The sequence below is a fragment of the Gallus gallus genome, chromosome 15, assembly GCF_016699485.2.
Source record: "Gallus gallus isolate bGalGal1 chromosome 15, bGalGal1.mat.broiler.GRCg7b, whole genome shotgun sequence".
In the NCBI taxonomy this organism is placed as follows: Eukaryota; Metazoa; Chordata; class Aves; order Galliformes; family Phasianidae; genus Gallus; species Gallus gallus.
This window is the reverse complement of record NC_052546.1, coordinates 7,681,768-7,701,764: the sequence shown is the minus strand read 5'-3', so window position 1 is coordinate 7,701,764 and position 19,997 is coordinate 7,681,768. Positions and strand designations below refer to the sequence as shown.

The 19,997-nt window shown below is 45.8% G+C and overlaps 3 protein-coding genes, 1 long non-coding RNA gene and 1 other non-coding gene across 11 annotated transcripts in view; 3 read left to right on the top strand and 2 right to left on the bottom strand.

Annotated features, from left to right (window-relative positions):
• Positions 1-63: 63 nt before the first annotated feature.
• On the bottom strand, positions 64-3,004 carry HSCB (HscB mitochondrial iron-sulfur cluster cochaperone). 3 transcript variants are annotated; one of them, XM_040648550.2, is made up of 7 exons: positions 2,746-3,004; positions 2,580-2,676; positions 1,989-2,078; positions 1,712-1,856; positions 1,259-1,425; positions 1,018-1,065; positions 64-214 (listed from the first exon to the last, which is right to left on the bottom strand). In XM_040648550.2, the coding sequence occupies exons 1-6, from the start codon at positions 2,970-2,972 to the stop codon at positions 1,048-1,050; spliced, it is 744 nt and encodes a 247-aa protein (XP_040504484.1). In that variant the 5' UTR covers positions 2,973-3,004; the 3' UTR covers positions 64-214; positions 1,018-1,047. The 3 variants fall into 3 exon arrangements, 2 of the variants coding, with proteins under 2 accessions (XP_040504484.1, XP_003642255.2); XM_003642207.5 differs by lacking the exon at positions 1,259-1,425; XR_005840163.2 differs by lacking the exon at positions 64-214 and having other exon boundaries at positions 1,017-1,065; positions 1,259-1,397.
• A 73-nt stretch (positions 3,005-3,077) lies between these two features.
• On the top strand, positions 3,078-16,439 carry CHEK2 (checkpoint kinase 2). 4 transcript variants are annotated; one of them, NM_001397669.1, is made up of 15 exons: positions 3,078-3,407; positions 4,181-4,305; positions 4,546-4,693; positions 5,080-5,170; positions 6,138-6,246; positions 7,149-7,202; positions 7,861-7,922; positions 8,382-8,481; positions 9,028-9,114; positions 9,825-9,988; positions 10,156-10,271; positions 10,425-10,510; positions 14,832-14,912; positions 15,524-15,615; positions 16,167-16,439. In NM_001397669.1, the coding sequence occupies exons 1-15, from the start codon at positions 3,158-3,160 to the stop codon at positions 16,174-16,176; spliced, it is 1,575 nt and encodes a 524-aa protein (NP_001384598.1). In that variant the 5' UTR covers positions 3,078-3,157; the 3' UTR covers positions 16,177-16,439. The 4 variants fall into 4 exon arrangements, 3 of the variants coding, with proteins under 3 accessions (NP_001384598.1, NP_001073576.1, XP_040504035.1); XR_006931540.1 differs by lacking the exons at positions 15,524-15,615; positions 16,167-16,439 and adding an exon at positions 13,069-13,225 and having other exon boundaries at positions 14,832-14,913; NM_001080107.2 differs by having other exon boundaries at positions 15,524-16,439.
• Positions 10,781-10,890, top strand: MIR6650 (microRNA 6650). Its single transcript, NR_105518.1, has one exon. It is a non-coding gene; the product is annotated as a microRNA 6650 (primary transcript).
• On the bottom strand, positions 10,920-17,907 carry LOC121106897. Its single transcript, XR_005840164.2, has 3 exons — positions 16,986-17,907; positions 16,162-16,221; positions 10,920-15,601 (listed from the first exon to the last, which is right to left on the bottom strand). It is a non-coding gene; the product is annotated as an uncharacterized LOC121106897 (long non-coding RNA).
• Positions 17,812-19,997, top strand: part of TTC28 (tetratricopeptide repeat domain 28) — a 125,932-nt gene continuing 123,746 nt past the window's right edge. The window contains exon 1 of one of the 2 annotated variants that reach the window (XM_046901153.1): positions 17,812-18,009. In XM_046901153.1, the coding sequence (XP_046757109.1) occupies positions 17,917-18,009 (93 nt within the window). In that variant the 5' untranslated portion in view covers positions 17,812-17,916. The remainder of the gene's footprint in view (positions 18,010-19,997) is intronic. The other variant, NM_001397486.1, reaches the window with a different exon arrangement.

Sequence of the window (19,997 nt, the reverse complement as noted above, 5' to 3'; positions counted from 1 at the left end):
TTTCCTTCTCTCAGAATTAAAGCTTTTAACAGAGGTGTAGGAGGCAAACACCATTTGTCTGGATTTGGTTACTAAATCAGCAGTTTAATTAAAAGTAACATAAATTCTTAAAGGAGGCACTATCAGGAAGGGATCTTCTTGTTCTTTAATTTGTCCTCTAAGTTTGCAAAGTACTTCATTTTGGCTAGAAGCTTCTTAGCTTCCTGAAGGTCATCTGCAAGGAAACGGGAAAGAAAAATACAGACAATTATTGACCAGGAGGGCAGAATTTTCATTTTCAAAATGAATCTCAAGCTTCCCCTGCCAGCAGCTGCTTCAGAACCACGGACTGCACGCTGTGGGAGCCCTCACATGGAGGAACGTGCAGTGACTGCTACTTTTCTATGGGAGGGTTTGGAACCCCTTAATAGAAGTGCTCCACAAAACAAGAACTGAGGAAGGAAGCAGGACGTGAATGCTCTTCAGTAACTCTTTTGTAAGTGGCCGTGGAGTTGATGAGGAAACGGGGGAATTTTAAGTATATAAAGGAGACAAAACATACTTGTAGGGGGAGTGTTTCTACTTAGACCAACTGCCATCACTGAAAACTAGAGAAGAGTGGCAGCACTCTGGTACACATAGGGGCAATTCCAGAACTGCTACTGAAACAACTGCTCCTTAAGCTATTAATTGGAGGGGAAGGATGGCTACTGACAGGGATAGGTGCAGTGCAGTCCTTGATGCTCCCCGTACAAAGAACAGCAAGCTATAAGGTTCTCATGCTTCGTGTGCCACTACTACTTTCCATAAGATATTTTAGGATTACAACACATGCGATGTAAACCGAACAGTAAAGAAATTGTGAGGCCTAGAAGAGAAATATAAGGACTTTTCCCCAGTGTCAAAATCTTGTCTGGAAAGGCTCAAGCTCCTGCCTGCTTATTCTCAATAAGAGAATGTGTTTTTTCTTAAGCATTTATAACCAATATTTATGGCAGCTTAACAAGACTTAACAAACTTACTTAACAAAACACCTACCTCTTTCAAAAGCTGCTGTCACCTCTTTGGTCAGTTCTTCTTGTCTATCTGTAAAACAAATTATTTTATTCAGATTTTGTTCCACCTCTGTCTTTAATACAGCTGCACTCAGACTGTGGTGTGGTCCTTGGGAAGATGAGAGCTCTGTGTAAGCACTGTCAGTTCATCATCATTCCAGAAGCGTTTCTTTATTCAGACAGCTTTACACACAGCAGTACCATACAAACCAGTGGCCACTCACTTCCCAGCAGTTTAACTTGCTTTGATCCCCAACGCTGCACCCAGGATTCTTCCTCAACATCACGTGCACTCCACATATTTTAGTAGACAGAAGGAAGAAGCTGGAATTGTACACTGTTTGCGTGTCTCCCTGATGCAACCTGCAGGAGCTGGAATGTAATCCTTTGCCTGACCAATACACAGAGCCATTTTGCCATCAGAATAGGTACTGTTATACGGATTTTCTTAAGCTAGGTTGGATTTTTAGATGGTGTGAATTAGGAAAGACAGCATTCCTATTTTGTGGGGGAAAAAAACGACAGCGCTTGCAGCAAGTCTGTTCAAAATGCATGGAATTTAGTGACAGTGGTACCAAAATACCTAAACCAGACGTCTTCAGAAAGACTTCTGCATTACACAGAGTGCAGGGATGTGGAATTCATTCTGTACGAAACCACCAGACCTCTCAGCCCACCTTTGATTAAAGTTTCTATCTCGGCAAGGATCTCGTCGTTCTCGGGCTCTGCTAATTTCTCATTGATTTCCATGATTTCCGTGAGAAACTCTGAATCCGCATCGCAGTCCGTCTCCTGCGCCGGCTCCACCCCGTTCAGCTCCAGCTGGAGGGAAAGATGGCAGTTTGGAAAGGGGGCTGTTGGCTCTTTGAGTGCCTGCACTGTGGGACCACCAGCAGCCCCACGGCGGGGCTGTGGATGAACGGGGTGTGTGGATCCGCCCAGCCCGGCACTCACCAGATAGAGGCCGCGGCTCAGGGGGTGCAGCAGCGTCTGGTAGGCCTTGTTAATGAGGGAGGAGTGCTGCTCCGAGTAGTGCTGTTCCTTCTGCGGGTGGAGGAGAAATAACAGTAATGCATCAATAAGCAGGGATAGAAACGCATCGGCTGCTGATAGCCGGAGTCACAAAGAGCACAGCAGCGCTGTGTCACCATCAGTATCTGAAGGGGCTGTAAGAAAGAAGGGACGGACTTTTTAGCAGGGTCTGCTGTGGTAGGACGTGGGGAAACGGCTTCAAACGAAAAGAGGGGAGGTTTACAGTGGATATAAGGAAGTTGTTCATACTGAGGGCGGTGAGGCACCGCACAGGGCGCACAGAGAGGTGGTGGTGCCCCATCCCTGGGGACACCCAAGGTCAGGGGACGGGGCTGTGAGCACTGCTGGTGCTGTGGGTGTCCCCGTGCACTGCAGGCAGTGCGAACAGACGGCCTTCGGGGGTCCCTTCCGACTGAGACGGTTCTACGACTCCGTGAGCTCAGCAGAGGCCGCAGCCCCCGCGCTCGGGGCCGACACGGCGCGTTCCCCGCAGGGCGGCGGTTCCGCACTCACCGGCGGTCTGCGGCCGAAGCGGTCGGGGTGCAGCGCGCGCTGAAGGCTCCGGAACCGCCGCTGCAGCCGCTGCGCGTCGACGCGGAAGGAGCGCTCACTGCGGGCGACAGAAGGCGGCGTGAGGAGCGCGGCCCGCGCCGCCCGAGTCCGCCCCGCCGCCACTCACCACTCCATGAGACGGAAGAGGTCGGGCCGAGGCGCCGGCGGCTGCAGGGCCCGGCAGCGGGGGCAGAAGTGCGGGGCCGCATCGGCGCCGGAGAGGGCGCCGCCGCAGCTCCAGCACCGCGGGGACGGGACGGAGCCGGGCCCGACGCAGCGCGGCCGCGGGGCCGCCTCGGAGACGCGGAGCGCCCACCGCGCCCGGCCGAACTGCCTCCGCAGCGCCGCCCGCATCCCCGCGCCGCATCCTCCGCGCTACGGGTCCCGGCGGCCCCGCGCGGCGCCGCGCCGCCATTGGCTGCTCTCGTAGCGCGGCGCGTGCGCGCTGCTCCCGGCGGCGGCGGGACGGGCGGTCCGGGCCGCGGCGCGCGTGTGGAGAAGCGGGGCCGGCGGTGCGGCGCGTCCCTTCGGCGCTCGCCATGTCTCGAGAGACGAGGAGCGACGCGCAGCCGTCCCAGGGCACCCAGCCGTCCCAGGGCGGCACCAGCTCGTCCTCCAGCGCCTCGCAGGGCGCCAGCCAGTCCTCCTCCAGCTCCGGCACGCTCAGCTCGCTGGACACCGTGCCCACGCAGGAGCTGCCCTCCATTCCCGAGGACCCGGAACCCGACGAGCTCGTTCCCCAGCCGTGGGGTCGGCTCTTCGCGCTCGGAAAAGGTTTCAGCAATTGGGGTACGTAACCTCCGCCTCCCGTCCGAGGATGCGCCGTGCCGCTCCGTGCCGTCCCGCTGAGCTCCCGGCCGCTCCGCCCGGCAGTCCGTACCTCCTGAGCTGCCCGCTGCGTCTGTCCGCCCCGCACCGTGGTTTGGTTTGGTTTGGTTTGGTTTGGTTTGGTTTGGTTTGTTTCCGCGTCTTGTGAGTGTATCGTTGAAGGTGAACGGAAAACGATGCTGTTAATACAATGAATCTACTGATGCACTGCATGTAGCGAAATCACAGAATGGCTGAGGTTGGAGGGGGCCTTACAGATCCCCACCCTGCCATGTGCTGGCTGCCCCCAGCTCAGCTGCCCAGGGCCCATCCGTGGCCTCGGGCACCTCAGGGATGGGGCATCCACAGCTCTGGGCAGCACTGCCAGGGCCTCAGTGCCTTCTGAGCGAATAATTGCTTCCTCACATCCAACCTCACAGCCACTCCCCCACATTCTGTTGCTATCAGACTGTAAAAAATCGCTCCCTTCCTGCTTGTAAGCGCCCTGCAAGTACTGGCAGGCTGCAGTGAGCTGCCTCTGATCCTCCCGCAGCCTTTCAGCCCAGGAGAGATGCTGCAGCCCTCTGAGCACCTTCCTCAACCTCTGTATTGGCAGAGCGTGGTGCAGTGTTGGAGTTAGGAGAAGTAAAGCTGATGTCTTTGTTATCCTGCTTTACTGCCATGTGTGGCATCGTTCTGTAGAGCAGCAGTTCCTAATGCCTGCCGTGCTGTGTTCTCTCTCCAATTCACTGCAGACTGTGTGAATGATGAGTACTGGTTTGGAAGAGACAAAAGCTGTGATTACAGTTTTTCTAAGCTCGGTTTATCGGAGACGGGGTTTTACCAGAACTACAGCAAGAAGCACTTCCGAATTTTCAGGGTAGGTGCTAAAAGGGTTATCTGTCTTTCTGTGTATTGGCATAACTGAGAAAGGCAAACCTTTGCTGGGATCTCAATGAACTCAAAGTTCGGCACTGAGCCCTTTAAGCAGCTGCTGAGCGGTGTTCCCACCCCAGCTTTATGAAGGACTCCACTGCTTTGAGCCAACACTTCTGCAGTCCTCTTTTCCCCATTGCTGTCTTTCTCATTTCTTTTTTTTTCTTTTTTTTTTTCCTTTTAGGAAATGGGACCCAAAAATTCATACGTTGCCTACATTGAAGACCACAGCGCAAATGGAACTTTCATTAATAGAGAGCTCATTGGGAAAGGGAAGAGGCTCCCGCTGACTCATAACTCTGAAATCGCACTGTCTATTCAGACTAACAAGGGTAAAATACACCGCAACGTGCGCAGGCTCTTTTGCTCTTAACCAGGAGGTTCTTTGTGCAGTGATGGGAGTATTTCTCTTCCCTTTGTGAGTGCCGTATCGCCAGAGTAATAGGGACAGCCGTGAGTTTATCGCTGTGTTTGGCACAGACCCAAGGTCTCATTTTTCAGTAATGAGATTGCCTGCTTAACGCATCGTTGGTGTCATTTGCAGCATCAGCTGATGTTTTCTTTCATATTAAGTTTGTAGTTCTTGCTTTCCTCACTGTTTATGTGCTGTTCCTGGCGGGCAGCATTTGCTTAGCTGTGTTGTAAAAGCTGGGGAAGTGTCATTGTTGGAACTGTTTTGAAGTGAATAACAGAGGATGCTCTCCCCCCATCTCCGCAGTGTTTGTGTTTTCTGATCTCACGGTGGATGACCAGTTGGTGTTTCCTAGAGAATTCCGAGAGAAGTACATCATGTCCAAGACTTTGGGAAGGTAAGCATCCTTCTTTCAGAACTGGTTTTGGTACCTTGTGCTACCTGAGCTGCTGTTCTAGTTTTTACAATGCCACAACAATTTCAGGTGTCTTACAGGGCAGGGAGGGCCAGCAGATACCATCAGCAGTGTGTTCACCTTCTGTTTGTTGCACACAGCAAATCAGTCTGAGAAGGATTGCAATGCTTTGGTTCACCAGAGATTCTTTCAGTAGTTTTTGTTCAGAGTTCTGATGACTGTGGTGGGTTTTAATGAAGGTGAAACACAAATGAGACGTGGTCCTACTGACAAACACTTTTCCAGCTGCAACTTCAAGTTGACCACCAGCTGGGTTAAGTGAACAAAGGCCACGAAGCAGTGCGCTTCCTTCATTACTTCACTTCGTGTGAATGGCCAAAACCTGATACTTACTGGCAACGTATTTGCTTACAAAACAGATTTAGCCTAAGACACGTTGTGGCAGGCTGTATTTATTAAGACCGAAGTGTCGAGAATGCGGATGAATGTGTGATTTTAGTGAACCTCACCAAAATGGTATTGTATGTCTTCAGTGATCAGTCAGCGCTTTTTACCATTATCATTTAGAGCATCCCAGAGTCATAGAAGGGTTATGAGAGATGCGAGATGCTCTCAAGCAATAGGTTGTGATTTCTGAATGAATTGCTCAAGGTTTGAAAGTATCTTTTGTTTTTCTTTCTTACTACTATGTCTCTATTTTCTTTACATGCAGGAAGGTGTATGTATGTTTGTAGCTGGTGGAAACTGGGGTCTGCCACCGCTCGGTGCTTAAATACCATTGAGTGTTTTCTGAGCTAGTTTTGTCCATCTGTCATACTGAGAAAGCTGGAAAGCTGCAGCCTCTGATTGCGTGTAGTCTTAATGAGAGCCTCCTGTTCATTTCAGCATGCTTCTTAGGCCGAGTTGGGAAGGTACTGTAAGCATTAACACAGCTGTGCTTTCATGCTAGTGGTGCCTGTGGAGAAGTCAAACTGGCATTTGAGAAGAGCACTTGTAATAAAGTTGCGGTAAAGATAATCAATAAGCGGAAGTTTATGGCCAGTGGTGGTAGAGAGGCAGTAAGTACCTTTGTTTCTGTCTTTTGGCCATCTTGCAGTCATCCTCAGATACGGGCAGCCTTTATCTTTTACTCTCCAGCCCTCTTCAATTAAAGAGGGTTTTCTGACTTAATGTTTTCTGTATGTGATTTCTCAGTGGCAGTTGATCGTACAAAGTAGATACAGTTGTGTAGCAAATGCTTGCTTTTACTCTTTGACCACACTCTGTTAGGACTGCTTGTTCAGGTAGTATATACAAATGAGGGGGAGTGGGGTGTATCTCCTAAAACACATCAGAAAGTTACATTACGGGGAGGTCTGACCAGAGGTCTATAAGCTCTGCTAACTGTGTTGTGTATTCCATCATAACACTTCAATGAAATGGTACAAAACCTGCTGGGGAGGGCTTTCCACGTGTCCATATCTGCTTTCATAGCTGCTGGAGAAGGAGGAGCTGTGGCTGTAACATAACGGATACTCAAACAACTTCAGATCGATCACTGTCATTTTATGTAAAGATGCAGGATGAACTGTGAAGAAAAAATACAAATAGAGGTTGAAAGTGAATGAGAAAGGAGATACAAATTCTGCAGCTATGGGTTTAACTGAAGTTAAAACAGGTTAGGCTAACCTTGTTAATTCTGCAGGATGATATACAAGCTCAGTGAACGCTTCTCTAATTTCCAGTTGTACAGGTTCAGAGGAGGAGGTAGATGCAGATATTTTTAGATCATAATAAAGAGTAATAGGGAGTAGCATTTAACTGTAGGGGTAGCTCACATGGGAGAGGAGAAAGCAGTTCAAAGGACAGTGCTGATAGATGCTGGCCGAGATGAATTTTTTAAGTTGGAACTTTATTTCTGCAGTGTCTTATCTTAGAATATTGCTGTGTGACTCCATATGGTGTTTGATTCTTTTAACAGAACCCAGCTTTTAATATCAACACAGAAATAGAGATTTTGAAGAAAATAGACCACGTGAGTGTCACTGTACATTTGTATTCTTTTTGCATTGTACTGCACTCTAACAATTGATTTTATCTGTTTAGAGAACGATGCATATAATTATTGCAGCCTAAATAAGTCTGTTGAAGCACGTTCCAAATTATTTTAAGTATACTGTATCTTTACAGATAGGAGGTTTTAAAGTCTTGAATAATTCAGATGTAAATATGGGAAGGCGCTTTGCAAAGGAGGTTTCAACCTGAACCATAATCGTGGGAGAAATCTCTGCTTGATGCAGGCTTTGTACAAATTGCCAGATAACCAACGTCAGATTCCAGTGGCAAGTTCTAGAGTTGGATCCTTATCCCTCCAGCTCCTCTGAAAAGCTTCCACAGATTAATGAACTCTTGCATACCAAGAAAATGCTGGCGTTGTGGAAACTGGCGACTGGAAAAAGTAAGGGTGACTGCTGAGCTGCAGTGGTGGCATGAATTCAGTGGTGTTTGTACAGAGAGATGAAGCGGAGGGGAGAAGACAACAGACTGATTTCAAGTGTTTCCCAAAGCTAATTTAGCTGCTATGGGGAAATGATAGTAGAATAGGAAACTTAAGATGATACGTGGTTGATAGCGTTAGTTTTTACAAGTGATTCTACTTTTCTATGTGTCCATCTGTGTTCCCTTTTTATTAGCCCTGCTTAATCAAGATCAAGAACTTCTTTGAAGCAGAGGATTACTACATTGTTTTGGAACTGTAAGTAACTGCTTTGAAAGTAAAGGCATGAAATGACTTTTGTAGCTATAAAGAATGTAAATAGTTCTGAATTCTATTGCGAATGTGTGTTTTCTTGTTTTCTTTTCCTTTTGCTGGCTTCAAGTGCTGTCTGAAGCCTCTGAAAGATCAGGAGCTGGAATAATCAGGGGAGTGATCACTTCTACACATTGAAGGCAATTAGTGCCTCGAATAGACACCCACTGTGCTGCTGTTGTGGGTTGCTGCTACTTTGATTTTGAGCTGATAAGAGGATGTAAATCAGGAATCTTGTAACTTCTTCCAGTGAAGACTTCAAAAGTTTAGGCCTTAAGTCAGCAATGCACGTACAGTGTTAGAGTGTTTTTTGGAACCAAAAGAAATAATTCTGGTCTTGGTCTTGTGTAATGAGATGAAACTTTTGGAAGTAATATATTGACTTGTTACCTATGTGTGTTTTAGGATGGAAGGAGGAGAACTGTATGACAGAGTGTCAAGGCCAGTCAAGATGAAAGAAGCTACCTGCAAGTTGTACTTTTATCAGATGCTGCTGGCTGTGAAGGTATATACAGTCATGAATTCTATCGAGGAAAATATGATGATGCATTTGCATGTCAGTTGGATGAATTTTTTTGTCATTTGTCACTTCTGAAACTTATGCAAGTAATCAGCACAATGCTATTAACAAGTAATTGTAACAAGATCCTGTACTTCAGTACAGCCAAATAGCATTCAAACTCTCTTCTTAAAACAACAACATCCAGAGATCGAGGCAGTAATATAGACTGTGCTCACTAAGGCAGGATTATCACGTGAGGCTTCCAGTAGTGTGTGAGCAATCAGTTATCAGTACAGTAGCCTTCAAACAATTAGTGCTTAAGTGCTGTACTGTGCATCCTGATGAAGCATTTTGGTCTTTGCAAACTGAAGTGTGAACTTCTTTGGCTTTAAAAAAGGTCATGAGCTGCGTAGCTTTAAATGCATGCATGTCTCTTGAATAGCAATTTCAGTTATCCTGCCACTGCTGTTGGAAAAACTGGAAAGCATATATCTTAAAGAAGGATAATAGTCAGCTTTTCTTCATGTATGTGTATTTGTGTATATCTAGTATCTTCATGACAATGGAATCATACACCGGGATCTGAAGCCGGAGAATGTGCTGCTTTCATCTTCTGAAGAGACGTGTCTGATAAAGGCAAGGAAACTTACATTTCTGCTGTTCATGTAGAGATTTGGGGGTATTCCTTTCTGTGCTTCTCACTATTGAGTTAAACATAGCATACACACACACACACACAAAATAGAGCTACTCGTACAAGCTATGAAGTAACCTAAAGCTTTGAGGCTTTTCATATGTTCAGTTTTTACTCTTGTGGGTAGTTCTATCCATACGTTTCTGTGAGAACGACTGAGGAACTTTACTGTTTAACATGTAATTGAGTACAACTTTAAATGTGGTGACATCTTTAAAAATAAAATCTACATTTGTGAATTTCAGAAAGCATTTTCACAAATATCCAGGCTATATATGATGGCAGGGCTATATGATTATTCAGAAAGCATTTAAATAGATGTGTATGTCAGAATGATGTGTTCAAGTAGTGTCTTCTAATATGCAAAAATACTTTTATTCTGAGGTTGCCCATTCACTTCCAAATTTGAGAATACTTTGTGCTAGTTTGAAGTCTGATCCTCTGTCATATTTCTCCCTACTCATATTCTCCTCAATTGCTGTTTACTGACTTTAATAATGTTTGAGGTATATTCTGTTCATAGTCTTGTACTGGAACTGTGCCTTGGAAAGAAGAGACTTAGTGTTACCTCCTATTGTGTACTGACGATATGGTATGTTCTAGTACAATCAATCCTGATATGTAATGTGGTGTTACAATTTTTACATACAAGATTACAGATTTTGGACAATCCAAGATTCTTGGAGAAACTTCTCTTATGAAAACATTATGTGGTACTCCCACGTATCTTGCTCCTGAGGTTCTAAATTCATTTGGGACTGCTGGATACAGCCGAGCTGTGGACTGCTGGAGTTTAGGAGTTATTCTTTTTGTATGGTAAGATACTGCTTAGATGCCTTGGGCTTTCATTGAGATACGTGGCTCAAGATGTGGCAACTTCAGTATATTTAGTAGGAAGTGAAAGTGTGTTAAAAATGTATACATGTAAATGACACTGTGTGACAAAACCTATGTTGTTTAATTTATTTTCTTCTTTTATGTAGCTTGTGTGGATATCCACCATTTAATGAGCAAAATACTCAACTATCTCTGAAAGACCAAATCACTCGTGGAGAATACACATTCATTTCAAAAGAATGGAAACACGTATCCAACATGGGTATGACTCCTTTATATAGGTAGCAGAATATCTAGATCTTTCATTGTAGTTTGTTTTCTTTAATTTCCTTTCAGTTTTCATTTCCGTGGTACACTGCATGTTGATATGTTTGCATTTTTTAAGTAGCTGATTGCTTAACTCTTATTATCTTAGCTCTGGATCTTGTGAAGAAGCTGTTGGTAGTGGATCCAAGCAAACGTTTTACAATAGAGGAAGCCTTAGAGCATCCCTGGCTTCAGGTAGGAATTGAGTCTATTAAGTACAGCCAAGCTGAGTTGTTCTGGAGATAATTTCTTGATATAATTTCAAAGGCCGTTCAATCACCTGAATTTCATGAGGTTTTGCTTTGCAAAGAAGCAGGAAAACTGTGACTGCCCTGGTCACCAGAGATCTCTGTGTACCCAGTCCTGCATCTGTGGAGAATGCCGTAAAAGGTGATGAGAAACGAGAGCTTCAATTCTACAGCTTGGGAATAATAGCAGTTACCTTAAGTCAGAGCTTCAGTCCACTGGTTTGTAGGCTGCATCTGACAACAGCCAGCAGAAGAGCAACTGGGCAGGTGCTGCTGCCTGCCAGTTGGCCTGCTGGCTGCTGTAAGACTGCAGGGATCCTGATGCCCATTTGCAGGGAGATAAGAAGGGAGGAGGATACTGTATGTCTGAGTTGTTCATTTCTTTTGCTGGCATTGTGAATGACATATGGGAAAATGAGCCATCAGATCCCAATCTGTAGAACGACATTAGCTCAGATATTGTACAACTTGAAACCAGAGTGAACGTTTTGAAGAGATCGCTGCCATAAGCAAGATGACCATGCAGTACCTAATTGTGTGCCAAGGACTTTCTTGCAGTGTACAGAGCAAACCTGCTTCTTTGCTGTCCCAACAAAAGCTCTCTCTACAGCACAGAGATTCTCATTTTTTCCTGTTTTCCTTATTTTAAATTCTTGCAAAGGCAGCTAGGCCCCCTGCTGTTTTTCATTGTGCTTGTTTTCTTGGCCACTGGCCCTGGCAAAGTCTTTGTTAGCTCTTACCCCCTCCCATGGTATGTATGCTTTCTCAGTTTTCTCAGTTCCATGTTCTTTTTCTACTGTTGTTGCTGCTATTCCTAATCTTGTAGCCTTGCTTGATGCTGTTCAGTGCCTTTTCCCACCATAAACACTTCATTGCTTATTTTCTGCTTCTGCTTCAACTTCTCCTTTGTCTGCCTTTGACAACGGAGAGTCATGAGTACACCACAGGTACTCCACCTTGTCATGAGTACACCACAGGTAAGTTTTATCCTTCCAAATCATATACTTCTGCCAGAGAGAAAAAGGATTTATTTATTCCTGTCTTCTCCAAAGTAACCACACTATGCTTAATTTTATGTCAGTTCAGTTTTCTCTGTATTACCTGAATATTACCTCATTTAGCTGTAGACGTCCCTGTTCATTGCAGGGGAGTTGGACTTGATGACCTTTAAGGGTCCCTTCCAACTCAAAACATTGTGTGATCTGTGTAGCTTAACTAACTCATAGAACTGTAGCTCCTGTGACTTCGTAAGCCCTCTGCGTAGGCTGAAGCAAGGGAGAATCACTCAAATCAGCAGCTGGTAGTTACTGAGACAGAATATTCAGTTGGGTAATTGTTTGTTAGCCAGTAACTTGTCTCAATTATAGTGTTGGGCATCCAGAAATACTTTCTATCTTTCCTGGCTTTTACTACTGTAGTTTAGCACATAATTTCTGTAGTGGGTTAATTGGCTGTAGCTTCTTCCACTTTGATTATAAGGCTGAGCAGGGTGAGTTATTGACAAACCATAATATACTGATTTTAAGAATCACTGATAAGCATTATGGAAAAGAGTAAGTATATGACAGTGATTTACACATGTTAAGACTGAGATCTGTCAGTATGTGAAATGAAGCTGTTAGCATCTTGACTATATATACTCTTTAGGGGCAGCTTTTACTGCTGTGTTTGATTTTGAAGACAGGACAAGAAGTTTTATAAAGCATTTTACCTGCAAATCTGTATGTCACCTAGCATTCAGATGTCACTCTTTAAGCTGTTTCTCTTCATGGGCTGTTATTACAATGTCAGTTTTTTATAGGCGATACACTGTTTGCTTTGAAAGGCCAACATACAATATGTTCAGTTCTAAATATCACAAACCTTGAGTACTACCACCAGTAAAGCTGTTTGAGTCTTGTGATCGCAAGTAGTAAGAAGGAGCTGCTGGCTCCCCACTCCCTCTTGTGTTGTTCTGTAAGTATTACACCTCTAAAGTCTACCATGAAAACACCCACAGGATGCATACTTAATGTGTGCAGCATGTCAGCCCCCTCTAGCGATCTGGGGTCCACTAGAGAATGTTTCAGTTATTGTAAGCACACATGTTCTCCAAACAAAACATAATTTTTACAGCTCAATTTAAAAAAAAAAATGGTGTTATGTAATTGGAAAACGTGACACTGGAAAAAGACAAGTCCAAATTCTATTTAAAATAAATTGTATGTTCACACTGAAGCCTCTGTAGTGCTAAAGAACATATTTAAACCAAAAAAGGAGATACTGCAATACTCTATAGTTTAGAATAAGAGCCCATCTCCCCTGCCTTCCACCCAAAAAAGGGTTACAATTTTTGAAATCCACGGGAGCTTGATGAGCCTTACTTCTCTTGTGCCTCTACCAGTGAATGTCTCATTCACTTTTCCCTGAGTTTCCCAATCTTTGCTGTGATAATAGAGCAAAATTATTATAGAACTTGTTATATTCAGGTAGTTGTTAAGAATAAATGTCTGTTTTTGGTTCTAGATCAGTTGTTCAGCTGGTGAACCTACAGTCACTGTTCAAAGCTCAGCCAAAGGAAATGATCTAAGTTAAAATCACTATGAGCAGCATACTTCAGGTAGTCCCAGGAAAGGTTTCAAGACCTGATTTCAACTTTGGAAGTCTGATTTAGGGTTTGCAGGTAATCCATAGTAACCCATTCTAATAAAATTCCTGCAGAAGTTGCTGACACTAGAGAATGAGGTTTTATTTTCAGAAGAGGAAGTATACTATGTCAACTAAAGGTCTTTTGCACGTGGAGTTCCTTTTTCCCTGAGGTTGCCCAGTGTAGACCAAGGGCATCTCAGTCCCTGGCAGCTGAACCAGAATGAAGCTATGTGCTAGCTTTTTCTCTTGAAACACAACTGACTTTCTGTTAAACGATAGCTTTCCCTAACAACTGATCTGTGCTCTCCTACCTCGTGCTCTCCTTTCCTCTACTAATGCTCCTGCAGCCAGGCTTCTTTATGCAGAAGTGCGACTAATAACATCCCTATGTCCACTTCTTTCCAGTGTCTCTCCCATTAATGGCAGCTTCTGGCTTACCACTTCTGATAGAGAACAAACCGTATTATCCAGTGAACTTGTTACGGTAGGGAACAGTGTAGCAATATGCATGGCCTATGAATACTAAATATTAACAATCATTTGGGTTTTTAAAAGTGAAACCTTCCATTTACAACCTTTGATATGCTATATGGACTTAGGGTAGAGGTAATGGCGGGGTATTTTAAAAGTAAAAGTTGCTACTGTCATTTTAATATAGATGTTTTAGCTGGTTCTTCTCTACTTAGTGTATACAGTAGATTGTTTGGGAGGAGGATGGCTGGTTGGAGATGTGATTAAAAACTACATGTTGGGATGATGCTAAGCTGGTAGAAATGAAGATATTCTGTTAGAAATGGAAGTCATTATGAAAATGAAATGTAAGACTATAAGCAAAATACTTGTTTTTCAAGAGCGAGGAACTTGATTTTGATGAAAGCAAGGTCCCAAGTCCTGATGAGGCCTCTCCTGATAAAACTGACAAGTGAATTACCTGCACAAACTCCTAGTCCTGTGTGTTTTGTTCTTTCAGTATTGTTATACTTCATTGCATGGTATTATAGTTTCAGCTTTTGCTTGACCAGTATTAGCTAAGTAGTTATAGAGGGAAATAATGTATTTGTAGAACGAAGTAGAACTATTTTTTTCCTTACCAGTGCTGTACATAAGCCACCTGCTGAAAATTCTACTCTGGGGCAGATTAGGATGATCTTTATTTTGGGGGCAAATGAAGGGAGGTTGGATCAAAGTTAACTGTAGCTGTTGAAGGTCCTTGAGAGTGTTTATTCTGGAAATTTCTGTTTGTTAGGATGTTATTTGCCAGAAATCACACATTCCAAATTTTCCTTGGGGAATAAAGCTGATGTTTTAAAGAACCAATGATAATGTGTAATCTATTTGCTGCAAAAATACTGTTTCCTAATTCCATTTCTGAGTTGTGTTATGTAAATGATAGATTCACCACTTCTTCACTGGGTCTGAAGTTGGAAACCTTAGAGAAGGAATTGTGGCACTGCAGTGTTTTATAGCAGTCTGGGACGGTCATTACAGATCTTTCCTCCTGGCACTACTTGTTTTGTTTTATTTTTCTAATGGTGAGGAGAAAAGTTACGTCCTTTTCTCCTTTATTTAGTCCACAATTGCTGGTCCACCTTAAGCATTCCATATAGTACTTAAGGCTGATGTTTGTTTTTTTTTAACAGGACGAGGATATGAAAAATACATTTCAACAACTACTTGCTCAGACAAGTGCCACTATGAATCCACCACAAACATCAAAAATGGTATGAAGGACAGATTATGTGAAGATTAATACTTGGTGCTAAGCTAGATTTAATAGTAAACCATAATAAGAAAATGTAATCCTGATAATTTAGTATAGAAGTGTACATTCTGCCTTTATGTAGCAGTCTACTAATTCTTTCCTGCATTCTTAGTAGAAGGAGTTTACTTTTGGGCTTTGGCAAGACACTTTGAACATAAAGAAACTGTCTCCTAGGCTCTAAAGGACTATCCATATATTTAAAGTTCTATATGTGAACATGTATGTTGTGATGGATTTGAGTCATGAACATTTAATATTCAAAGGAAAATTCTCATGGCAGTGAAGCTTAGAAGTGGTATAGTGACATTAATTACTAGACAGCAATTAGCATTATTTTAAACAGTAGTCAAAGTGGGGAGCAGCTAAGACAGAAAAGGGAGTAAGGGCAGCGTCTTACATGAGAAGGATCACTTACCATTAGATCACTGGAGAGAAACACTCATTAGTCATGCTGCTGTTTTGGTTACAGGAGGGAGACTTTATCCAACATCTGTAATTCTGTAGTAGACAAAACAGTCAGGCTCTGTTGTACCTGATTAATGTAGCCATCCTGCTGCATCTTTCTTTTAGCCAGTTGCTACGAGAAAACGTCTCCACGAAAATGAGGATGAATCTGTCTCTTCTAAGCGTGATGTTCCTTCTACGTCACTGCAGAAAATGAGGTGAAAAAAAGGGACTTTTGTGTTAATTATTGCTTTATTTTATGGAGAGCAGAATTTTTATTTTTAAAAATCTTATTGATGGAATAACCATTGAAGATGCAATTGATAAATAAAAATAACTTTGTAAGAGTGAAGTAACTGCTGTGTATGCATGGGGATTTACACAAATAGTCATTCTTAAGTTCATCCATCTGTCTGATTGAAGGGGAATGCCAGAAAAAAATGTTTCTTCTTGAATGAAGTTATGAGAAAACTTGAGGCTAATTTCATTTCCTTCTACACTTTCGCATTCTTCTGTTCTAGTTTGTAGCGTAGGCTTGAAGGTATTACTTTGTTGCCATGCTCCTCCCACATGGAATGCGAAGTTTGAGCTTTAGCCTCAACCACAGTATTACCTGGCACAAAATTACATCTCTGAACTCCTCAGGAAACTTATAAAGAGAAATCCACTATGAGGAGGGCTAGGGTTAGAATAACTGTAGTCCTTAAGATGCCTGTACCTGCTAACTGTTCTCTTCTTGAAAAGCGTGCACTGTGTTTATTTACCTTAGGATGGACTGAATAAGAAATGTGGTATCCGTCTTCCTTACATCTTTTGATAAGCTCCTGTAAGAGAAGAACAAGGAATTAAACTGCAGAACAATTTCAAATTTTCTTGTCTGTTAAGTGAAAAAGTTTTTGGACTGTGTGCCAATTGCTAGAGGATATGAATTTAATTACTTAGTAAGAGGGAACAATTTAATAACTTTGGCCTAAAACCATGCATGTTATCATTAGAGGCATTTACTGTAAATGGATTAGGAAAGAATAAAGCCTAATCCATTACAAAACAAAGCACTGTCAAGTATAAATTAAGACACGAGGCAAGCTTTTCCCCTTTGTGCCTATTGCAGAGATCATGTGTGTTACGAGATACTTGCATCTGTCATTGTAAATGGTGAGATTGCAGTATTTGCGTAACCAGTTTGCATGTTTGTTTCATGAGGGCTTGTAGTGGAAATGCTGAATCACAGCCTGAAGCAGTGATTGAGCACCTGGTGGGAAGGCAGGGCCAACCCAGGGGAGCTCAGGTGCATGCAATGTACCTGAGTGATTGAAAGGGGTGGAGCCAGGATCCACCCCATCCCAGACCTCATTTTAAGGGTTGGTAGTGAAGGTGTGGGTATCTTGCTGGAGTTCCCTGCCTAGCTGAGGTCCTGTAAAGGTAAGCAGTTTTTCCTCCTTTGATTCTGTATCCATGGCTGCTGCATTTGGGCTTGTTCTCATCTGCTGTAGCCTAGGGTTGTGCTACCCTGCTATTATTGCTGTACTTTCCATAGCATTATAGCATTACAGGGTCACAAAAATGATCTAAGGGATGGAACGCTTACCCTGTGATGACAGGCTGAGAGAGCTGGGGCTGCACAGCCTGGAGAAGGCTGTGGGAAGAGCTGAGGATGGACTTTCAGTATCTAAAGGGGCTGTAAGAAGGAAGGGACAGACCGTTTAGCAGGGTAGGTTCTGCCAGGAGAAGGGGAAATGGTTTCAAACTAACAGAGAGGAGAATCAGATTGGATACAAGGAAGAAGTTTTTTCACTGAGGGCAGTGGCACAGCTTTCCCAGAGAGGTGGTGGTGCCCCATCCCTGCAGACACACATGGTCAGGAAACGGGGCTGTGAGCACTGATGGAGCTGTGGGTGTCCCTGTGCACTGCAGGCAGTGGGAACAGATGGCCTTTGGTGGTCCCTTCCACCTCCAACCATTCTGTGAGTCTCTAAACTGGCAGAGTCTGCAGCATTGGGAAGACTTAAGGTTAGGCGCTGGTTCCTTAAGTTCAGTGAGTTCATGTTCCTATGCTTGGTGAGAACAATGTCACAGGTAACCGTCCCTGAATCCTGAAGAGGTGCGATGTGGAATACCCCAAATCCTTGAAACGCTGCTGGGGCTTCTGCTGCCTTTAGGAGACGGTTTTCTGCCTTCATGGCAGTACGACGACTTTGGGTCGAGGTTCTTTGTGGAGACGGAGCTCGGAATCGCGCACATCGTGGCCGGGGCAGGTCGCCCGTTTACCTTCGCCTCCGGTGGCCTCAGGGGGACGAGCGGGGCTTGGGCTCCGGCCGGGCGCGGGGCAGGACGTCCGGCCTCGGCGCCGCCGGGCGGGGGGCGGCCGTGGTCCGAGCGGAGCCCAGCCCCGGGGGCGGGGCCGGGGGCAGTGCGGTTTCCTCAGAGCCGGGGCCCGGAACGTGGCGCCGTGGGCCGGGCGGGCGGAGCGGGATCGGTCCGGCGAGGGGCGGCGGCGACAGAGGAGGGGCCGGAGCGCGATGGAGCAACAGGCGGCGCCGCCCGCCCCGCCGGGGGCCGCAGCGGGGGGCCGGGGGCGGCGGCGGCGGGAGCGGGACGCGGAGCCCCCTCGGGTGAGTGGCGGCCGGGCCGGCGGGGCGGCCCTCGGGCCGGGCGGTCGCTTCCCGCCCGTTCGGCCTCCCGGGGGCGTCGGGAGAAGTTGCGGCGCGCGGGCGGGCCGCGTCCCCGGGCCGGATCCCGCGGGGGGAGCGCAGGCCCCGCGGAGGTGAGGAGCGGGGCAGGGCGGGGCGGCTCCCCCGGCGGGCCGCGGACGTGCCGAGGGAGCGCGGCGGCGGGGCCTCGGGCAGAGCCGCGGTTCTCTCGCGGGGCGCTCCGCTTTTCTTCCCGGGACTTTGTGAGGGACTGAGAGCGGCGCCGCTTCCCGCCCCTTCCCTGCCCCGCCGCACGGGTGAGGAGTGAGGGACAGCGCGTGGGGAGCGGAGTGCCTGCGCCGTTTCTCACGTGCGGACCGTTATTTCCCCGTGTGTTTTTGCATGTAGCTTGTTGGAGCGTGCTTCTGTGTGGAGGAGAGCACGAGTATCAGCGTGACGCGTATATACCACTGTGGGCTCCAGGAGAAGCAGAAACCGAGTCTGTTTTGTTAAAACCATGAAACTTTTTTTTTTTTTTTTGGTGTGTCAGACACGTACCTGTAGCACAGCAGATCATGGAGTCATAGAATGGTTTGAGTTGGAAGGGACCTCTGAAGGCCATCAGGTCCCACAGGGACACCCACAGCTCCATCAGTGCTCACAGCCCATCTCGTGGCTGTCTGCAGGGATGGGGCACCACCACCTCTCTGGGTAACCCACGCCAGTGCCTCACTGCCCTCAGTGTAAAGACTTCTTCCTTATATCCAATCTGAATCTCCCCTTTTAGTTTGAAACTGTTTCCCCTTGTCGTGTCACACAGGCCATGCTAAAGGGTCTGTCCTTTCTTTTGTACAGCCCCTTTAGGTATTGAAAAGCTGCTCTCAGCTCTCCCCAGAGCTGTCTTCTCCCCATGCTGCACAGCCCCAGCTCTCTCAGCCCATCCTCATAGGGGAGGTGTTCCATCCCTTGGGTCAGTTTTGTGGCATTCCTCTGGATGCACCCAAACAGGTCCATGTCTCTCCTGTGCTGAGGACTCCACCTCTGGACACAGTGCTCCAGGTGAGGTCTCACAGCACAGAGTAGAGAGACGCAATCACCCCTCTCTCCCTGCTGCCCACACTGCTTTGGATGCAGCCCAGGATATAGTTGGATTTCTCGGCTGCAAGAGCACATTGCTGGCTCACATTCAGCTGCCATCCACCAGTACCACCAGGTCCTTTTCAGCAGGGCTATGCTCCATCATTACATCCCCCAGCCTGTACTGATAGCAGGGACTGCTATAGCCCAGGTGCAGAGCTTTACATGTGGATTTGCAAACCTCATGAAGTTCACCTGGGCCTATTGCTCAGCTTGTCTAGGTCTCTCTGGATTGCAACCTGTCCCTCAGGTGTGTTGGCCACACCACACAGCTTGATATCATCCAGAAACTTTCTGAGGGTGCACTTGATCCTACTGTCAGTGTCACTGATGAAGGTGTTTAAGGGTACTGGTGCCAATTCTGACCCCTGAGGGACGCTGCTTGTCCCTGATCTCCATCTGAACACTGAGTCATTAACCACCACTCTCTGGGCACACTCACGCAACCATTTCCTCATCCACTCAACAGTCTACCCATCAAATTCATATATTTCCAATCTGAAGAGAGGGGTGTTATGGGGGATTGTGTCAAAGGCCTTAGTGAAGTCCAGATAGGTGACACAGATCTTACTGCGCTGCTGGAACTGAAGATACAGTCGTTCTCATGCAGGCTGTCCCTCCACCCAACATCCCAGCTGTTGAAGAAATTACCAGCAGTTTGGTTTAAAGAGTGATGTTACTGATAGAATTTGGAATCTGGAGACTGGATCTGTTGGGTGCATTTTTGGATGACGGCACATGTCATTAGTGCAGTTCTGTTTTTACTCTGAAGTGCAGAGTGGTGATAAAGGATGGGATATATTATCCTCACCTGTAGCCCATGTTGTGGTAGT